This window comes from Littorina saxatilis, linkage group LG2 (assembly GCF_037325665.1).
Source record: "Littorina saxatilis isolate snail1 linkage group LG2, US_GU_Lsax_2.0, whole genome shotgun sequence".
NCBI lineage: Eukaryota > Metazoa > Mollusca > Gastropoda > Littorinimorpha > Littorinidae > Littorina > Littorina saxatilis.
In genome coordinates this window covers 34,247,938-34,269,703 of record NC_090246.1, presented here as the reverse complement: position 1 = coordinate 34,269,703, position 21,766 = coordinate 34,247,938, and the positions used below count along the sequence as shown (strand labels likewise).

At 41.1% G+C, this 21,766-nt stretch overlaps 1 protein-coding gene across 1 annotated transcript in view; it reads left to right on the top strand.

Annotated features, from left to right (window-relative positions):
• LOC138958826 (E3 ubiquitin-protein ligase SMURF2-like) overlaps window positions 1-21,766 on the top strand; it is a 79,874-nt gene that overhangs the window by 5,555 nt on the left and 52,553 nt on the right. Inside the window, exons 2-4 of the mRNA XM_070330128.1 lie at window positions 8,084-8,122; window positions 9,833-9,941; window positions 14,226-14,359. Of these exons, the coding sequence (XP_070186229.1) occupies window positions 8,084-8,122; window positions 9,833-9,941; window positions 14,226-14,359 (282 nt within the window). The remainder of the gene's footprint in view (window positions 1-8,083; window positions 8,123-9,832; window positions 9,942-14,225; window positions 14,360-21,766) is intronic.

The following is a 21,766-nucleotide window of genomic DNA, read 5'->3' as shown; positions in this document are numbered from 1 at the left end:
AGGCACTTTTTGTAAGGGGTACAGTGGTACCTGTGCCTGTGGGACCAGCACATCGCAGGTGGCCGGTCAAGATAATTCACAATGTCAATAATTAAAGTTTAAACGTTCCAATAAACTACCTTTTTTTTTAATTCTAAATTTTGGAACGTCTAGATCCGTTTTTGAATTAATATACAATGGGACAACAGAAAGTGACCTGTTATGGGCGGTGTCCCACCAGAGGGGCCTCACATCGCAGGTACAACTGTTCTACACATGAACGACTTGACTTACCTGAGTTTCGGTCAGTAGTTGTACACAGGAGGGGTGTATAGGGAAAAACATACGGCACTTTTTGGTAAGGGTTCTACATAAGAACGTATTATGCGTCATCCTTTGTTAGCCTATACCAGAAGGCGTACAAGGTTGTTCTATGTACATGTGTGTGGCTCGGGTTTAGTGTTGCTGACTGGCGATTGTATTGTTCTCTTGACCCGTATTACTTTTGCTTTATGTCTTACTCGATTTATAGTCGTGACCATTTTCTGTGTTATTGCTGTTTAAACATTTGTTTTTGTGCCTTGATTGAAAAGAGTCTTGGGGTTTTGTATTGTATACAGTGTGATTTTTTCCTAAAAACAAGACTCTCTCTCTCTCTCTCTCTCTCTCTCTCTCTCTCTCTCTCTCTCTCTCTCTCTCTCTCTCTCTCTCTCTCTCTCTCTCTCTCTCTCTCTCTCCAAAACTCTCTAACTCTCCAACTCACATAATACTATTTATGTAAGAAAACACAGAACTTATAAGATACAATTACAAAGGAGGGTGAAAAGTCCAGACGGTATCAGATTCCCACGGACACTCAGGTCCGTAACTTTCTTTGAGATCCCCGTTTGAACGATAGGCGTTGGCTCTGTCAATGATATAAATACACCTTGCACTACTAGGTTTAGACTGCAAATATAACCTCATTGTGCAATGTCTAAGATCAGTGACACATTTGCATTAAAGAGTTTTTCAATCACACGAGTGTGGAGGTACATAAAGCCGCAAGTCTGTTTTTAGCAGCTGTATTTATATATATATATCAGCATTCTTGAAAAATGAATACTTTGCATTTTGAACTGGTTGAATGTTGCACATTTTCAACGAATTTGACTGAAGGTATTGTTTGGATGTTGGAAGAATCGTGATTTAGAATTAGTTCATATTTATTTACATAATGATATTTTGAGAGAATTTGTGTCTGTATTGTTTGAATATTGACAGAATCGTGTTGTCATTGCCACGCGAAGGAGGTCAAGGTTTTTACCTGGCATTAGACAATACAAGTACAGGTACATTCGCAGCCCGGCGTTTTTATTTGATTATCCAGTTCTGCTTGACATGGTAAGGTTGGTAAATGAAATCAGCTAACACTGTAACAGAGACTAAATACCCCGGCCTCCCGTCTAGGGTGGCAGTCTCAGGTAATGATTTATTCGTGGCGTAAAGTTAACCTGTAGTGAACACAAGCAAACACTTCATCGTCCCCCGGCGCTATGTAGAACAGAAGAGTCCCGACTATTTATTTACCCAACGACTTTGACTGTGTGGTGGTATGCTAATGAATACAATGTGTAGGTGTATACATCAGGACGGGTTGGTTGACGTGTGAAAGTTAACGCGTTTTCCGTGTTGACCGAAGTTGGTAATTTTGATGCCTGTTGAGTAGTGGGCGCACGGGTGGTTTGGGGAACTGTTTTCTTTACTCGGCTCTTTTTGTTTACATCGAATGGACTCCTTTATTTTACACGTATTTCACAAATTGTGTTTGGATACTTGCTGCATTTATCAGTTATCTTTATGACAGAAAATACAATAAACACGACCTGAAAATGCTGAGATTCAAGGTAATTTGTCCCTAAAAATCGATCATCCATTGTTAATTTGATCTACATTACCGACCTGTCATTTACATCGATCTCAGGTATCAACAGCATGGATGCTCTCTGCGCAGAGTGGGATTCTGATTTGTTTGATGAATTAATTTCTAAACGGTCACTAGTGGCTTTTTAAAAAATTCAATTGAAAAAAACCCACTCTGCTCAGAAAGCAGTCAGAATAATAATTACTGGTATTCGTTCAAGCGGAGGGATTGTCTTATCCCTTGAAGAACAGATTTGTAATGGTGAACCAAATTGTTTTCACGCAGGGATGACCAAATCGTCCGCCCGATCGCCAGGAGCGAGTCAAACATCCGCCGGGCTAGTAGAAACCGCCTGGCAACTCGCCCGGCTGGCCAATGAAAATGTTGGTCAAGTGCAACAATTTTGGTTGTGATATCGAGTTTTAAAGCCATTATAAAGACTGCAGATCAACTGTGTTATGTACCGGGCAAGTGCAATTTCTGTCGGGGTAGTGACTTTCTTGAAGTTACTCGCCCGGCGAGTTAAAAGATTAAGATTTAGCCATCCCTGTTTCACGGGAAGAACTGTGTCTTTTATTGGCTTTCTGCTGTCTTTGTGTTCGTGAGCATCCACTGTTTAAAATCGTGGATCGCGGTCACGCACTTCTTGCTCTCTCGGCTGTGTTTGAGGTTTGCAGTTGCACCGACACACTGATTATTAGCCTTTTGTTTTGACTTTGTGTGTTCGGTCATACAGTACGGTGACTGTTTTAGTTGCGTCAGTGGTCTAAAATGGGGTCTGGGGGAATGTGTACTTACAAACAGGGTCAGACAGTACGTGAGGAACAACAGTAAACGCTTGCGATGAGGAGTGACTGACAAAGGAGGGGTATGAATGATGGGTGGTGGTGGGGGGGGGGGGGTGTTGACATTGTGAGCTATGATGAGCAGTAAGCTGTGATTACATGCATGTCACAACTGAACTTTATCTCCTCTTGTAGCACTCATCTGCTATTTTCTCATCTTGGTAAACGAACGAAACTATGCTTGCACGCACGCATGCAATCAATCAATCAATCAATGAGTCTTATATCGCGCATATTCCGTGGGTACAGTTCTAGGCGCTCTGCAGTGATGCCGTGTGAGATGAAATTTTATACGGCCAGTAGATTGCAGCCATTTCGGCGCATATTTACCTTTCACGGCCTATTATTCCAAGTCACACGGGTATAGGTAGACAATTATTAACTGTGCCTAAGCAATTTTGCCAGGAAAGACCCTTTTGTCAATCGTGGGATCTTTAACGTGCACACCCAATGTAGTGTACACGGGGGGAGGTTGCAAACACACGCGCACGCACAGACACTCGCACACGCACAATATTCGTTAATTTGGCAAGGGAGGTCCTCTCTCTCTCTCTCTCTCTCTCTCTCTCTCTCTCTCTCTCTCTCTCTCTCTCTCTCTCTCTCTCTCTCTCTCTCTCTCTCTCTCTCTCTCTCTCTCTCTCTCTCTCTCTCTCTCTCTCTCTCTCTCTCTCTCTCTCTCTCTCTCTCTCTCTCTCACAGAGATACAAAAAATGGGTAAGGGGAGAGAGGAATCCTTTGTAACTGCACGCACCATCTGAAATCGGATGCTTAAAAAACAGCGACAACAAAAAACACCAATGGTTGGTTTCAGTTCTGCATGGACAATGTTCAACAGCATACTCAACTTATCCCATGCAGGCTGTTCTGAATCATAGCGGGGTAAAGGCAAAGACTGGATTTCGAAAGCTTCTCGCAGCCAACAGCTGTGTGATTAAGAAAAGAATGTAGACAGTTGGTTCAGACGACGCGTACATTGATCAGTTCAGAGCAGCGGGGTAGTTTGTTTGTGTGGTAGCTACAGGCACCAGGATCAATATAATTCATTAATGTCAGCTGTTAAGGTCTTGCACGTGGTCACCGTTGCAGACGTTTTATTGATTTACTGATTTGTGTCCTCAGTAATTTTTAACAAAATTCCAGTCGTTATATTTTTCACTATTTTCAGCCCCGACTTGAATTAGCCCACCTTCGTTCTGTGACAGCTTTGTTGTTGAATAAACAGTTTGATTAATGACATTGTGGCAAATTTTACATTATTGCAATGTTATTTGTTGAGAACAGGGTGTGAAGAGTATTTTTCGATTTTCAGCTTTTGTCTCTGTAACCTCTAATGTCGTTTTCTAATGTGCATCTTGTGTGGATGGGTGGGGGGGGGGGGGGGGGGGGCATGCAGTAGTTTACTTGTTAATGTTTTGCTGAGCTCTAGTAAATCGAAAGCCAGCGATTCAGTGCAATCCTCCTGTATCTAGATGTTTTCATGTTCAACTCTGATATATATATATATTGCTACACTCAAGAGGGAAGTAGGAGAAGACAAAGGAAAAGTAACAAAGGCTACTTTCTCTGGTGCCTGTGCCCAGACTGTCGTCGGGCGGTCTGTCTAATGACACCTGGGTTTTCCTGAATTATAAACCCACACACTTTCCTGTGACGTTCTAACTTGTTTAGGTATTGGTGGAGATAAGTGTGGTCGTACAAAGCACCAACAGCACAATCATGGGGGGGATGAATATTGTTGTATTGTGATGATGACTCTCGACCTTTGTTAGATGTAGCGCGTCAAATATTCCGTGTACTTTAGCGACAGTTGAATGGTCGATTAGCATGCTATCCCTTGCCGTTTTAGCATAAAAGAAGGACTTCGATATAAGCCAGGGAAAAATGACATGGTAAAGAATAGCAGTTAAAAGCCGAAAACATCCACAAGGCCTTTTCCAAGTGTGTGGATTGAGAATCGGATACAGAATGAATCACAAGAAAAGCTTAAAGTCTAGGCCACACTTCAGATGTTCAAAACACACCATAAGATAATTATATTTCGTTTCTTTTTCCTGCGTGAGTGTGTGTGTGTGTTAGGAGGAGGCTGAGTTTACACTAATCAGGGATGGACTGCATGGGTGCGGTTTTAATGTATGATAGCAGCATTAAAAGTGTTCTGGTTGCTTTGATGTCGTTCACTTTTGAACTTCAACAAAACTACACGGTAGCCTACATGAAAAGCGAGAGGAGGGGATAGGTTTCGCCTTTTGTTCTTTACACGACTTCGAACAATGAAAACAAAGAAAAGCATAGGCTCGCGGGGCTTGTATGCTCACTGTCTAGAACTCTCATTCTCAACTTCTCTCCTTTTCAAACCATTCAACTTTTGTACCCCTCCATTCTTCAGCGTTGCGTCACCGTCTGCACATAAGATTAACCCGGAGTTAAGAATGAAAATCTGCCTCCGTCGCACGACGGTGACCCCTCCCCGTACATTCTTTACTTTATTTCTCTTTTATGTGTATTTCCTGCGCTCAGATTGACTGCAAGAAACTTGTTTTAATCGACCGCCCCGTGAAACGTTCACGGTTGAGCGGCCGACACGGTAGGTAGTTGTACACTCCTTGAAAGTTGTAGTGTAGGATGTGATCCGTTTTGTGTCAGTGTCAGTGCTTTTAAGACCTAAACAAATCTGAGAAACTGAATCAAGTTTTAATAAAAGGGAGGGATCCTTAAAAAGTGATGGAGACTTATAATGGAGATAAACTCACAGACATCGTTCACAAAGAAAATCTGAAAAATAAGGTATTAAAAAGGGGGGGTGGGGGTGGTCTTAAAGTGAGGCTCCACTATAGATGTATGTACGGTTTCGGCTTTTTTGCTATGAATCATCTATCACGGGAGGATGAAGAATGACGATGACTTGGCGTCTACTATTAAATCCGATGCAGGAAACCGCATGATCATCTTTACTTCCGTTGCTACTTGAAAGATGGTATTATTAATAGTATGAATGATACAACAATGAACCTACTCACGATCACTCCTCTTTTTTTCAGTGTGCATTTATAAGTTGGACTCTAACCTCTCTGTAAGTGGAAAAAGGGAAAATAAGATTAGAATGAAAAGCTGCTTCAATTTCAAAAGTAAATTCTTTACGTTGGTGTACAGTTACACAATTTTTGAACATTGGATACTTCATACAATTATAGTGAACAGTGGGATGTGTGAGTTTGTAAGAGGAGGGGGGGGGGGGGGGGTAAATTTTCACAGGCATACAAATGAACGCGAATGTATCAATGTGCTGCGTTGTCATTGTTGAACATTATTAGGGCAATGACTCCTAACTGTCAAAATAGTCCCTGTGCCACCGTACATAGTTACTGACCGTGTGTGTGTGTGTGTGTGTGACGGTTGTTGACAACATAGACTGACATAAATTTGTTCGGCTAAAAAGATCGAAGTGCTGACACCTGATAGCGTTTTGACCTACCGACAGACAGCAATGACAGCATCCTGTCATCAGCAAAACAAAGCGGTTACAGGGTTATTGCCCCGTGAAGTGTACTTACCTCCTTTTATGGCCATACTACAGATGCAGTACTGGACGTTTTACCTTACTGTCACCCCACTCAAATGCTATGAGCGCTCCTCGGACAAATAATACATGTGTGTCCTTTTGATTGTGTCTGTGACCTCATCATTGGACCTGGCTCTTTAAAATGTCACCCCAATAGCTCTCTTAAAAGGTTCCTTAGATCTATACAGCTATCAATATCATCTCTTTGTGGTCTTTTCTGTGTGGAATATTTACATCAGTTTGGAGACATAATTGTCAACTAAGATATTGACATAAGTAGAGTTAAGTTTAAATCCATTTGCCCTACATGCCATCTCCACAGAGACGCCCCCCCTCCATCCCCCGTCCATCGGCCCCCAACAGTGCCCGAAGCAAAATTGATTTGGATCGCTTAATGAGCTGCTTGACATCTTAGATTTACTGATTTTTTTTTTATGCAAAGGTCAGTCTGCCCATTACAACATTAGCAACTCACATTAGTGTTTTCCCCTTTTTTTCTGAGATGTGTCATAGCTCCCCTCTCTCTCTCTCCCTCTCTTTCTCTTATTCTCTCTTTTATTCTCTCTCTCCCTCTCCCTCTCTCTCTCTCTCTCTCTCTCTCTCTCTCTCTCTCTCTCTCTCTCTCTCTCTCTCTCTCTCTCTCTCTCTCTCTCTCTCTGTCTGTGCGCGTGTGTGCTCATTTGCAAACTTATCGGTTATACTAGTCCATACTCTGCTTTCAAGAGGAAGCTTTGTGAGGATCTAGTACTATCAAACGCTTGTGATGCATGTAATACTGATAACATCATACACATCATGCAGCTGCAGTATAGACTCGTTGACTGCTATTGTTTACACTTGATTGTTATTGTTTTGCTTAATTGGTCTGGTGGGGATGTCCCTTCAAGTTCAACAATTGAAAAAATGTGATGAGGCTGCCAATATTTCTCAAAATTCAGGAAATGGGCACTTGCCTTCTTATTTCAAGCATTTTTTTTTAAACAATAGTGCATGAGGAGTGTCTGCGGATGCTATTGAATAAAAACAAGGGTTGTGGCAATGCTAAGTAGCATTTCCTTTTTCATAGAATGAATGTAGGTGTGGGGAATTGTGCTGGTGGTTAGAGTTCAAAGATCACATTTTCTGTGGAATTGTCATGTTGACTAAGTCATACCCAGTGATTTTTGTTTACATGAACTTGACATGTATTTATCTAAATTTAACCTCAGCCATCTCTCTCTATGCTTTGAACAAGAGAGTGGTTTTAAACAGGAGTCTATGGTGAATTACTACATATATATATATATGACAGTTTTACTGGTACATGTACAAGGACAATGCCTTATCTTTGATGTGCCAAGAATCAAATTATTTCTGTTTGTGTGAATGTGAATATAAAATATGCAAATACATGAAATAGAATTGCCTTTGGACATCAACTCAGTTTTAATGCCTGATGTAGCTAACCTCATTCCGGCTTTTAATACTGAGGGAGAATATACTGGGTTGCAAAAAAATGTTTAAAAATCATTCTTGTCTGTCTGTATGTTTGCTTGCACATCTGCACTGTACTGTTCTACAGTAACAAGTTGTCTTGATTGACCTTACAAACAATAAAGAAGGGAAGAAAAACACCTATATGAGGTTCTAAACAACTGAAATACAAAGGCAAAAGCAGAAATATAAACCAGTATATTACGTTTTAGAAAAGTGATGCAGGTGAAATGTGTAGAGTGTTTATTTGCTTTTGCAAAGCACACATAACATTAACAAAAACATGATATGCTTCATTGCAATATTTTTCTTCTTTTTTTTCAGTTCTGTGTGCCAAGAACATCGCCAAGAAGGACTTTTTCCGTAAGCATCAAATGTGTTTTCGTTTATTTTCACCCTTTGTCTGTTTCTACTCTGAAGAGATCCCATGAGCATCAGGGCCCTGAAAAATATGCTGAGAAAATTGGGTCTTATAAAGGGAGGGAGACTTTATGAACAGAAAATTGGGTCTTTTAGGTCTTTTAAAGGGAGGGAGACTTTATGAACAGAAAATTGGGTCTTTAAAAAGGAGGGAGACTTTATGAACAGAAAATTGGGTCTTTTAAAGGGAGGGAGACTTTATGAACAGAAAATTGGGTCTTTTAAAGGGAGGGAGACTTTATGAACAGGTAATTGGGTCTTTTAAAGGGAGGGAGACTTTATGAACAGAAAATTGGGTCTTTTCAAGGGAGGGAGACTTTATGAACAGAAAATTGGGTCTTTTAAAGGGAGGGAGACTTTATGAACAGAAAATTGGGTCTTTTAAAGGGAGGGAGACTTTATGAACAGAAAATTGGGTCTTTTAAAGGGAGGGAGACTTTATGAACAGAACATTGGGTCTTTTAAAGGGAGGGAGACTTTATGAACAGAAAATTGGGTCTTTTAAAGGGAGGGAGACTCATAACAACAGACAATCTGAACAAGCAAGGTCCTGAAAGTGAAAGGAGGGACGGTTAACATCCGCAGGGTGATCTGAAAGGGGGGTTCCTCTGTGAATGTAAAAGCATTTTGTGTTTCAAACATTGTTGTCTCCCATTAGACAGCTGTGGTGCATTTGTCTGTGTCAAATCTCAAGGCAAGTTGTTTTTTTTACTGCACCTGGGAGCTGTTTTCTTACTTTATGTCTTGTAGGATAGGATGCATGCAGGATAGATAGCCTGGGCAATGTTTGTCTGACTCTCTCTCTCTCTCTCTCTCTCTCTCTCTCTCTCTCTCTCTCTCTCTCTCTCTCTCTCTCTCTCTCTCTCTCTCTCTCTCTCTCTCTCTCTCTGAGGGGATGCAAGTTCATGGTCTTCTTGTCTCTCTCTCTCCCTCCCTCCCTCTCTCTCTCCCTCCCTCCCTCTCTCTCTCTCTCTCTCTCTCTCTCTCTCTCTCTCTCTCTCTCTCTCTCTCTCTCTCTCTCTCTCTCTCTCTCTCTCTCTCTCTCTCTCTGAGAGGGGATGCAAGTTCATGGTCTTCTTGTATGTGTTGTGTGAAATCTTTCTGTGTGATGTTGGGGGGATTGTGTTTGTGTGTGTAGGCTTTTCTCTGATGTGTTTTTGTTTCTTTGTGTAAAACAATGGGTTCCTTTAGACAGAGCTCTTTATTTATGAAGCATCCGGTTATAATATAAGGGGTTAAACGAAATCTCTAGAAACTATTAAACAAGTAATGTCTAGAAACTGTGTAGAAGTACAGAAAGCAAGTACATTGTAAAAATCTTCTTGCCTGTCTGTCTGTGTGTGTCTGTATCTGTTGTGATGTCTGGTGGTAGGCAAACAATGCTGAGCTTGTGTTAGGGTGTGTGAGTGTGAATCTCTTTGTATGCCTACATGGGAGTTTGTCCCTTGAAGTTTTCTCTTGGATGTTCATGAATATGTTTGTTTGGATGTGAATGTTTGCATGTTCAAGAGTACACGCTGGCTAGTGCAGATCACACCCTTACAATTTTGTTTGCCTGTGAGGCAGGTCTGTAGTTCTTTTGTGTTTTTGCTTTTCTTTTCTTTTTTTTGGAAGATGTTTCATAATTTGGTTGTTTGAATTGATTGTTTTCAGGTTTGCCTGATCCATTTGCCAAGATCAGCGTTGATGGCTCTGGTCAGTGTCACTCTACAGACACCTGCAAGAACACCCTTGACCCGAAATGGAACCAACATTACGACTTGTGAGTTGTGCGACTGTCTTCTGATTTTTGTCGTTAGGCCGAAAGACAAAAATTCATCTGTCTTCCTTTGAAATTTAGAGTAAAGCATGCAATGAAAGTTCTCAGCAAGCTAGTTTAAGCTTTAAAATGAGATGTCAGAAAAGTGTAGTTTTAAGCCCAAAGTGTAACCACTACATCTTTGGAAAAATGTGGATAATTAAAGATTTGGTTTTATTTGAAAAACGTTTTGTATGTGATTTGACTTTTACAAAGACCTATTTAGAACAAAATATATAGAGTGCTCCACCCGAATGATTGATTGGTAGATCACTTTTCTGCATGATTTTAGATGAAACAAGTATTCAGGCTAGAGGAAAAAAAGTCTTTCTGTCATACTAAGTTGTCTTGGATCTTCAAATACGCCTTTAGGTCGTTTTGACTGTGTGTCCCCATTAGCAGTTGAAGGTGGAGTGCCTTAGTCCTTGTGAATTGCAAACAAGGGTTGTTCAGGACAGTGCACTCCAGGAGTTTGTCAAATCAGGAATTCGCATGCACGGCCAGTGCTTAAGCCAGAATTATTAACAGCATGTAGCTGCAGAAAAAAAAGGGTACACCCTTCAACATTTTCCTTATCTGAATAGGACACCTTTTTTTTTACATTACTTGTGGCATGTTTGCACTATCAGCTCATGATTTGCTTTGTTCCATTTTCCGTTTGGTTTGAATTGCACTGTGTTTGCTTTATCAGTTGAGGACTCTTATACCCAAAGGCACATTTTTATTGTCACAAGAGTTCAAATTGTTGACGTGCAGAAGGGAAAGTAAATATTTTGTGTGTGCATCATTTCAAGTCTTTACCTTGGAAATATCATGTGTTCAGTCAAGCTTGGCTTCTGTGGTGGCAGAGAAGAAATAGAAATGGAAAGCAAACATGAACACGGATCATTTGAGAATGAGTATATAGCCATGGCTCACTGTTCAATATTGTTCATTAGTTTAAGTGGTGTTTAATTTTTCTACTTGATCTGTTTCATGATTTAAACTGATATTTGTCAGGTACAACAAAAATGTTACTGCATAGGTTTTGTTGGAGAAATGGCAAACATATAAAATCAGATTCACTTCCATGGGTTATTTATATGATGTAGCCATAAATTGCAGACAATGTGAGGAGGAATCCTTTGTGGTCCTAATTTACTCCCTAACAAAAGTATGACAGGTAAGAGCATGCAGTTGAACAGGACAAAAAAAGGAAAAAATGATCCTGTAATAATTTGTCAGGCAATTACTATAATTTGAGCATGCTTTGCATTTGAACATCAAGCAGTGCAAGGGAGGCAACTGTTTAACCTAGCTCAAGTAGCTGGTATTGGGACTAGGAGGAAGGCAACCCATAGCAAAGAAATAACTCTTCATTGAGTGGGGGTTACCTCTCTTGGCCTTCTCACTGTGAGGTGTGTGTGTGTGTGTTTGCTGTGGCGTATGCATGCAAGTTGGTGTATAGCGGTGTTGTATGCTGTGAATTCACCTTGAGGCATCTTGCCATTGCACATCATGTGAGCAAAAGCATAATATCCATAGAATGCATCAGATGTGTATGTACCACATTGTACGTTGTGAGTGCATGGTGGAGAGAAGATGATTGTTGGAAGAAGTTTTCTCAGAAGAGAGTATGTGAATGGCGTTTTAAGAAGTGTCAGTTAAGCTTGTGTTGCTGCTTCTTGGGAAGTTTCTCTTGACTGTCGTAGGGGTAATGTATCCCTCAAGAGTTCCCCCAAGACAATCATGCTCATGCCACCCTCACCCCATTCTCCCATTCCCACCTCGTTGTCCCTTTTCAGCACCCGATCCCAACCCTGCTCAAACAAGGAAAACAAAAACAATGAAGGATAGCCAGGCAAAGGCAAACACACTTGTGTGCATTCAGAGAAACAGAAGTATGTTTACATTAACAGTCTCATGTGATGTAAGGCACTCCCCCTCCCCTTCTCCCTCCCTTCCTCCCTTTTTACCTTTACATCAAAGGGTTTCACTTTGTCTGCGAATGCTGCCAGTGCTCTTTGCAGATGGGGCGCATCGAAAATGCCCAACCTTTGCTATTTACCTGGCTTAATCCCAGGCTAACACGACTCCTCCTCCGTTCTACCTCGGTACCTGTGCCTGAAAAAAATCTGGCCATCCAACTCTGACCTATAGCGTAGTCCCAATGTACACAACAGCCATCCTTGCATAATCAGGAACAGGCATGATTTGTTCTCCTCCCCTCTTCACCTTGACAGCGTTTTGTTGTGATGCTCCGATTTACAGTCAGAGACTTGGCAGATGTTTGTGTTCGTAAAGAGGAAAATACTGTCTGCCATAGTGTTTGAAAGTTGTTTTGTATTTGTTTTGGGTTGTTGGTTGGTTTGATGACACAGCTGTATGTGTGATTCTTGGTGTGAAAGCATGGCAGAATATGGCAAAACGCAAGAAAGGTTGAACAGACATGCACACACTTTGCATCCCTTTCTTCAGTCTGTCAGTACCTGTACAAAAAGAGTAATTATTTATCAGAATAAAAATTATATCATTGCCAGAAGAAGCAACTTCACTTATAAATCCTTGTGTTTAATAGAGGGTAAGGTGTCATCCCTTTATAAGGAACTTTAAGTTTTCAAGGTACGGAAACAAGAACTTATGAGGAGACACGAGTGCCTTTGGAGGTGACTGAAAAAATGCAAGATATTAAAATGTGAATTCATAAGATTGGAAAGAGTTGGGGGGGGGGGGGGGGTATATTGTGGAAAGATAGGAAATAGTTTGAATTACAGATAAGGTGATTGAACATTCACAGCACAGAAATACATGCCTTGTCAAGAGGAGAGCAAATGTGTACACAATACAGGACTTTCAGTGGAGAACAGATGTGCCCACTTTGGACAGGTTTTTCTGTACACAAAGAGTATGGAAAACAGAGTTTACAACAAACAATTGTGCTGGACCGGAATGCATAGCCCCTCCATAGGAGCCTAAATTGATGATGTCACTGCAATAAAGTCTGTGGACTCCATAAAGTCTCTTATTTCTAATGCATGGACCGCGCATAGTGCCTTATGCCATCCAGAAAGTTATAGCAGGCCCCTCTTCCAATAAGAGTTATGGAACCGGCTATTGGAGCATTTAAAATGGCGGCTGCTTTCATGCCGATTCAGGATGAGAAGAAATTTGAGAAGCAACCGGATCTTTCTTGACCGCCTACATCCACTGAATCGTTACGACGACGTGGAACTGTACAGAAAATTCCGCTTTCGTCGGCAGGACATTCTTGCAATCACGGATGAACTGTAAGAGCAACTCGAACTGCCGAATCGAAAGGGTGCATTGCCGCCGGTTCTGCGTGTTATCTTGACTTTGGGTCAGTTTTTACGCGTGCGGATCTTTTCAAGATGAGTGTGGCGAACGGTACATAATAATAATGATAATAATAATAATGATACGGGAATTTATAACATCAAACACAGCATGCAGAACCAGCAAGAGAGTGACTTATACCTTTATGGCGAGGATACCGGAATGGATATAGTTTCCAAACCACGAAAGCCAAGTTTTATCCGGAGACGGGCTTTCCAAACTGTCTGCGGCAAATGGTGTAAAACTGACCCGCCGCGAAGCGTCACAAAGCTTGACACATGCGCAGAGACACAGGATGACGGGGAATCCCTTCCACTATCTACGTGTTAAAAATAGAGCCGCTCTTAGCTATTGCAGGCACTATTTGACCTCATGCATGCGGACCGCTGAGTTCTATAGTGCGTTTCATAGCTATGCGCTCCACAACGCTATGAAATCCTAAAAGTATGGAGGGGCTATGCATTCAGGCCCTGCTGTTCATCCCCAGTGAATTGGTTTCTATATACACACATGAGAGAAAACCCAGAATTCATAATACATAATTATGTTTGAAATACTCACATTAAGCAGATTGAAGAAAGGATTGGGAATGAATGCTCTGTTAATACACGTATGTAATAATATTTGTGATGCTAATTTTGTCTTTGCCTTGATTGTACAGCACTTTGAGCAGGGTCTCCCTGGATTTGTGCGCTTCATAAAATCGTGTACTAATTATTATTATCATTAAACACCTGCATAGAACCTCAGGAACACCCACAAGTGTATTGAAAACTCTCTCACTTACACCTGTAACTGATTTTCAGGTATGTGGGTCCACAGGGACTCCATCACCATCAGTGTATGGAACCTCAAGAAGACCCACAAGTGTATTGAAAACTCTCTCACTTACACAGGTCTGTAACTGATTTTCAGGTATGTGGGTCACAAGGACTCCATCACCATCAGTGTATGGAACCACAAGAAGATCCACAAGAAGCAGGGTGCCGGCTTCCTGGGATGTGTACGCATTATGTCCAACGCCATCCACCAGCTCAAAGACACAGGATGTGAGTAGAGAAAGTTCTTTTATTCCTTACAAGGTGAAATTAGTGAAATGTCAGCATACAGTTTGATGATGATATTGATAAATATAAATTGTTTTGTGAGGCAGTTTCTAAGTTTCTAAGTTGTGTTGCTAAAATCACAGAATGTGTAGTGAATAATGATGAATTAAAGTTTATGATGCAGATTAAAGGCTTTATGATCAAGACCATCAAATTTGGCAAATCTTTATTTATTTTACTTGTGGAGGTCTTGTTTACATTACTGTTGAAACTTGGAGGTCATCCCAAAACGCACAAGCACAAGGGCCTATGGCGAGACTCAGAGTGAAAATGTTGATACTTCTCCATATAACATTTCTGGTGAATTTATGTTGACTTAACAGTTGTGACTTGTACAGGATACAGTAGAAAGAGCAGTCAAATTACAGCTTGTTCAAGATATCCCTTTGAAGAAAGTTGAGAAGGGACTGGGGTGGAAAGAGGAAACATTTGAAACTGAAAGCGCTTAGCCCTTTCATTGAAGGATTCGTATCCTTGAATCATTTTACTATCGTAGCATGTTTCATACGCGCATGTACAACTCATCGGTTAGTGTTTTTGTTAGATTTGCCAGACATGATAACAGACAAATCTGTTACCATCAATCACTTGTGCTTATGCATTTCTTCGGGGAAACTTCTGTGAATTTGTACCAAGTCGTTGAGTCACGCCTGTTCTTTCATCAGACAACCCCCTCATCTCCCACCTCAAACTCACCCTCCCCTACCCTTCTTTTATCACTACGCTCGTTTCTGTCTGTTTGTTGAATGAACCTGCCAGAATCATTTTCTGTTGTCGAAACATTTGTGGTTTGCACCTCGAGTGGTGCGACTACGTCAAAGAACCGTCTGAGTCAAGTCTGGACTGTCAAGGAAACGCGCTCTCACGCGTGTATAAATACATAGACGAGTTCTGGATTCGTCTCTTGGCACACATTACGCTGTTCTGGAAGAAATACTATAGACAAGAAACAAGAGGTTAGTCACATTGTTGGAAGAACAAAATCACACAAGCTCAGTTCACTCTTGCATGGAGGATGCAGATCAGTTGTGAAATGGAATCGATAGTGACGGTTTTGACTTCAGAGTGCAAAGGGGAATCATGGACGGGATACGTCGTTGTAAGGGCACGTTCACACAGCGCTACGTCCTTACCACGACCATGCCGATCACGCTGATCTGAAAAAGTTATCAAATCGTGGCATATCGCCATCAAAATCCAGCACATCGCACTAATACCCCAGTCACATAATATAGACGCCGCTTCTGCTACGACAGAAAAGTGTCCGAGAGCGTGGCCAATCGTGGGCCAGACGTGGCAGGATCTCCATGAGCGTGGTTTGGTCGGGGTGGGATCTGCTAGGTCGCGAAGCTGCGCGCTCTCCCTACGCTTATTTTGAATTGCACAAAACAAGCGTAGCCGGGTCGTGGCGCAGTACAGTCGTGATGTAGTTTTTTTGATTTGCCGGCATGTGCTGGATTTTGACGGCGAGCCCCGACTTGATAACTTTTTTCAAATCGGAGTGATCGGCATGGTCGTCGTAAAAACGTAGAGCTGTGTGACGGGAGATATTAAAAAAAAACTACATCACGACTGTACTGCGCCACGACCCGGCTACGCTTGTTTTGTGCAGTTCAAAATAAGCGTAGGGAGATCGCGCAGCTTCGCGACCTAGCAGATCCCACCCCTACCAAACCACGTTCACGAAGATCCTCGCACGTTTGGCCCACGATTGGCCACGCTCTCCACAAATTGTACAACGGAGTAGAAGCGGCGTCTCTGTGTGAACGGGGTATAAACTGCCAAACCCAATTCCCAAGATATATTTCACAACACATGTCTATGTTCATGTTTGATCGAGAGTGTAACTGAAAGAGAAAAGGTTACCATTTGAGAAATTAGCTTTCTGTGAGACTGTGGTCACTGATCATTGAGGTATTGTGGAAAAAGTCTGTCCTTCCAAACAAGCGACTCGGTTCAAAGGGCATGAATGGACACACACTCCCCCTCTCCCTACCCCTGATTTTCCTCTTGCTCATCCTCACTCTTCTTCTGTAAGTAAGGCGCATTTTCACTGGGACCCGTATGTTTTTACAGCAATGATGATACTTAAGGGCAGAATATACCTGCGCAGTTTCAGCGGCACAGACGACGCACTGCATAATTATTATTGATGCTGCGATAGGGATTATGACGTGTACAGTGTGTACTTGGCCTGTTTTCCTTTCACGCAACGTGTAGCGGGCTGGGATAATCTGCAGTGCGTCGTCGGTCCTGCTGAAGTTACATAGGTGAACGCCAGGCCTTATGCTTGTCTTGCCTCTCCCTCTTGGATAACAAAAACGGCTTTGTTTTAACACTCAAGACATTGCGTGCATATAAAAGGAAAATCAAGATTGCGTGTGTGCTGCTTTGAGGGGTGTGGATACGGTAGCCTGTATGAAGAATAGTATCAGTGTAGATGTATAATAGATTTGGACTTTGCGCTCTTGAAAGAAAATGAAGATAGTGTGTGTGTTGTTGTTTTGAGGGGTGTGGGTACTACTGACGATGAAGGACAATAGTTTGTTGTAGCTTCAGAAGACTGTCATGCTTATGAAAGGAAAGTGAGGATAATGTATGTTGCGATAAGGGGCGTGGATATACTGAAGATTAAACGAAGAACAAAAGTGTAGTGCATCGTAGCTTTGAAAGACTTTTTGCTCATGAAAAGAAAGAAAGGCACTGTATGTCGTTTTAGGAGTCATGGACTATGAAGAACAATTATCTGTTGGTGCTTCAGAAGACGTTTTCCTTGATGAAGAGAATGCTAAGATATTGTATGCTGCTTTGACAGGCGAAAAAACAATGTTACCTACGATGTGAAGCCCCTCCGATTAGTCGAAATCTGCAACGGAAGGACACTTGCTGCTGTCCCATTATCAAAATATACCTCATGACCGGCCACCTGCGATGTAGGGACATTTTCGGTTGGAACTATTGTGCCGCCTTCGACTATGAAGAGCAATGATGATTTAATAGAAGCTTCAAAACACTATCTACTTCATTAGAGAGAGGGGGGAAACGGAGATATTGTGTTCCGTTTTGAGAGGCGTGAATACAGCCATGACTTCGAGCAAAGATGCTATAAATCCTATTGTAGCGGTAGAACATCTTTGCTGTGGGCAAACTAGTAAGAAACAGTTTCTCACCCCCTTGCCTTGGGCAAAAAGAGTGGAGGGTGTTGTGCTTTTAGTTTGAGCGTAAAGAACCAGGGCCCTCACTAACCACCCACATCGAGCGCATCCAGTCAAGGAGATGGGTGAGAGATAATCGCCTTCGCAGATGCTGCAACGCTCGTGTGGTGTGCCATTCTTTAGCTTCAGGGAGAAGACGTGTGTGTGGGGGGGGGGGGAGAGAGAGAAGGGGTGGGGTGGGGTTGGATTGGATTTACTTGCTGTCCGTTCGTTCTTTTTTCCTTCTTGCTTACCTTCATGAGTTCTTTTTTTCGTTCGTTCGTTCGTTCGTTCGTGAGGCCTTTTATGTTTCATACTGTGATCCATCCCGTGTTTGTTTGTCCTTTCCTTCCTTCTTCTCTCCCTGTCTCTCGGGTTTTCTCCCAACCTACTTGCTTTCGTTCGTTGATTCGTATGGCCATTCGTTTTCGGGTCGCAGCTCTGAAGACGTGCAGTGGATGTTGTATTCTCTTGTATTCTCTGAGCAAACGTGTTTATTTCCAATCAGTTTCTATTGTCTTTTAAAAGTATACATGAAGCTCTCTGTTCTCTCAGCACCCTTGTTTGTTATTGCCCTGTGAAGAGTGAGGCACATGCAGTAGAGGGAGGGGGGAAGGGGGGGGGAGGAGGGATAAGCAGGTTGTGGGGCACTTTTCGTGATCTTCTTAGTTTCAATTTAAACTCGTTACAGTGGAACCCCCATTTTAAGACCTCCAAAAATATGAGAAATTCAGGCCTTAAAAAGGAGGGTGTCTTGAAATGGGGTAAATTTAAAAACTGAAAAAGCAAGGTTATAAAAGGGGAGAGGTCTTAGGTGGGGATGGGGGGGGGGGGGGGGTAAAGGGGGTTTCCACCGTACACATTAAGCAGTCCCTGGCAAGTAGCATGTGCCTGTGCTGCAAACATAATTATGTTTGTAACAGGGTCAGAGTAACCGGACACGTTGGATGCATTTAAAAAACAAAAGAGCCACTTGGAACTGAATGAACTGAAGTACACCCCCCAAAAAGCGAAAAGAACATGTGTGCATCATTAGCATGTTGCGTCTGGAGTATGACCTGGCACACTGCGCCTCATCTTTTTATATTTAGTCAAGTTTTGACTAAATATTTTAACATCGAGGGGGAATCGAAACGAGGGTCGTGGTGTATGTGTGTGTGTATGTGTGTGTGTATGTGTGTGTGTGTGTGTGTGTGTGTGTGTGTGCGTGTAGAGCGATTCAGACCAAACTACTGGACCGATCTTTATGAAATTTGACATGAGAGTTCCTGGGATTGATATCCCCATACGTTTTTTTTCATTTTTTTGATAAATGTCTTTGATGACGTCATATCCGGCTTTTCGTGAAAGTTGAGGCGGCACTGTCACGCCCTCATTTTTCAACCAAATTGGTTGAAATTTTGGTCAAGTAATCTTCGACGAAGCCCGGGGTTCGGTATTGCATTTCAGCTTGGTGGCTTAAAAATTAATTAATGACTTTGGTCATTAAAAATCTGAAAATTGTAAAAAAAAATAAAAATTTATAAAACGATCCAAATTTACGTTTATCTTATTCTCCATCATTTGCTGATTCAAAAAACATATAAATATGTTATATTCGGATTAAAAACAAGCTCTGAAAATTAAATATATAAAAATTATTATCAAAATTAAATTGTCCAAATCAATTTAAAAACACTTTCATCTTATTCCTTGTCGGTTCCTGATTCCAAAAACATATAGATGTGATATGTTTGGATTAAAAACACGCTCAGAAAGTTAAAACAAAGAGAGGTACAGAAAAGCGTGCTATCCTTCTTAGCGCAACTACTACCCCGCTCTTCTTGTCAATTTCACTGCCTTTGCCGTGAGCGGTGGACTGACGATGCTACGAGTATACGGTCTTGCTGAAAAATGGCAGCTACTTGACTAAATATTGTATTTTCGCCTTACGCGACTTGTTATATTTAGTCAAGTTTTGACTAAATATTTTAACATCGAGGGGGAATCGAAACGAGGGTCGTGGTGTATGTGCGTGTGTCTGTGTGTGTGTGTGTGTGTGTGTGTGTGTGTGTGTGTGTAGAGCGATTCAGACTAAACTATTGGACCGATCTTTATGAAATTTGACATGAGAGTTCCTGGGTATGAAATCCCCGAACGTTTTTTTCATTTTTTTGATAAATGTCTTTGATGACGTCATATCCGGCTTTTCGTGAAAGTTGAGGCGGCACTGTCACGCCCTCATTTTTCAACCAAATTGGTTGAAATTTTGGTCAAGTAATCTTCGACGAAGCCCGGGGTTCGGTATTGCATTTCAGCTTGGTGGCTTAAAAATTAATTAATGACTTTGGTCATTAAAAATCTGAAAATTGTAAAAAAAAATAAAAATTTATAAAACGATCCAAATTTACGTTTATCTTATTCTCCATCATTTGCTGATTCCAAAAACATATAAATATGTTATATTCGGATTAAAAACAAGCTCTGAAAATTAAATATATAAAAATTATTATCAAAATTAAATTGTCGAAATCAATTTAAAAACACTTTCATCTTATACCTTGTCGGTTCCTGATTCCAAAAACATATAGATATGATATGTTTGGATTAAAAACACGCTCAGAAAGTTAAAACAAAGAGAGGTACAGAAAAGCGTGCTATCCTTCTAAGCGCAACTACTACCCCGCTCTTCTTGTCAATTTCACTGCCTTTGCCATGAGCGGTGGCCTGACGATGCTACGAGTAAAATGGCATTGCGTTTCATTCTGTTAGTTCGACAGCTACTTGACTAAATATTGTATTTTCGCCTTACGCGACTTGTTTGACTTGCCACTGAATGAACATTAAAATAAAAACCCACACGAAACGAACAATACGAATACGAATACGAATACGAATACTTTATTATCTCATACAGAGAAATTTCAGTCTGCAGTTTTCTGTGTATATAATTTGGAGTTAAAGGTGGTCGTCTACATTTTTGCTTTTTTATATTTAGTCAAGTTTTGACTAAATATTTTAACATCGAGGGGGAATCGAAACGAGGGTCGTGGTGTATGTGCGTGCGTGTGTGCGTGTGTGTGTGTGTGTGTGTGTGTGTGTGTGTGTGTGTGTGTAGAGCGATTCAGACTAAACTACTGGACCGATCTTTATGAAATTTGACATGAGAGTTCCTGGGTATGAAATCCCCGAACGTATTTTTCATTTTTTTGATAAATGTCTTTGATGACGTCATATCCGGCTTTTCGTGAAAGTTGAGGCGGCACTGTCACGCCCTCATTTTTCAACCAAATTGGTTGAAATTTTGGTCAAGTAATCTTCGACGAAGCCCGGGGTTCGGTATTGCATTTCAGCTTGGTGGCTTAAAAATTAATTAATGACTTTGGTCATTAAAAATCTGAAAATTGTAAAAAAAAAAAAAATTTTATAAAACGATCCAAATTTACGTTTATCTTATTCTCCATCATTTGCTGATTCCAAAAACATATAAATATGTTATATTCGGATTAAAAACAAGCTCTGAAAATTAAATATATAAACATTATTATCAAAATTAAATTGTCCAAATCAATTTAAAAACACTTTCATCTTATTCCTTGTCGGTTCCTGATTCCAAAAACATATAGATATGATATGTTTGGATTAAAAACACGCTCAGAAAGTTAAAACAAAGAGAGGTACAGAAAAGCGTGCTATCCTTCTTAGCGCAACTACTACCCCGCTCTTCTTGTCAATTTCACTGCCTTTGCCATGAGCGGTGGACTGACGATGCTACGAGTATACGGTCTTGCTGAAAAATGGCATTGCGTTCAGTTTCATTCTGTGAGTTCGACAGCTACTTGACTAAATATTGTATTTTCGCCTTACGCGACTTGTTTCAATAATCTTATGGTAAGATTTCGCTAAAAAGTTATGTCAGATGATGAATGAACCATGGAGAAAAAAGTTATAGAAAAAAAATATATGGAAAAAAAAGATTTTATTTTTGGGTAGCGTGACTCACGCTTCCAATATTTTGTTTTCTGTTTGCTGAGAACATGTGCTTTGCTTAAAAATACTGACCAATCAAATTCATGTCACTATGCTTATAGCCACGCCCAAACAAGTTTGACACTGGAGCGCTGTCCACGCTTTTTTTTAAAAGCACGAAATGCACGGGATTTGAGAGGAGTTTTGC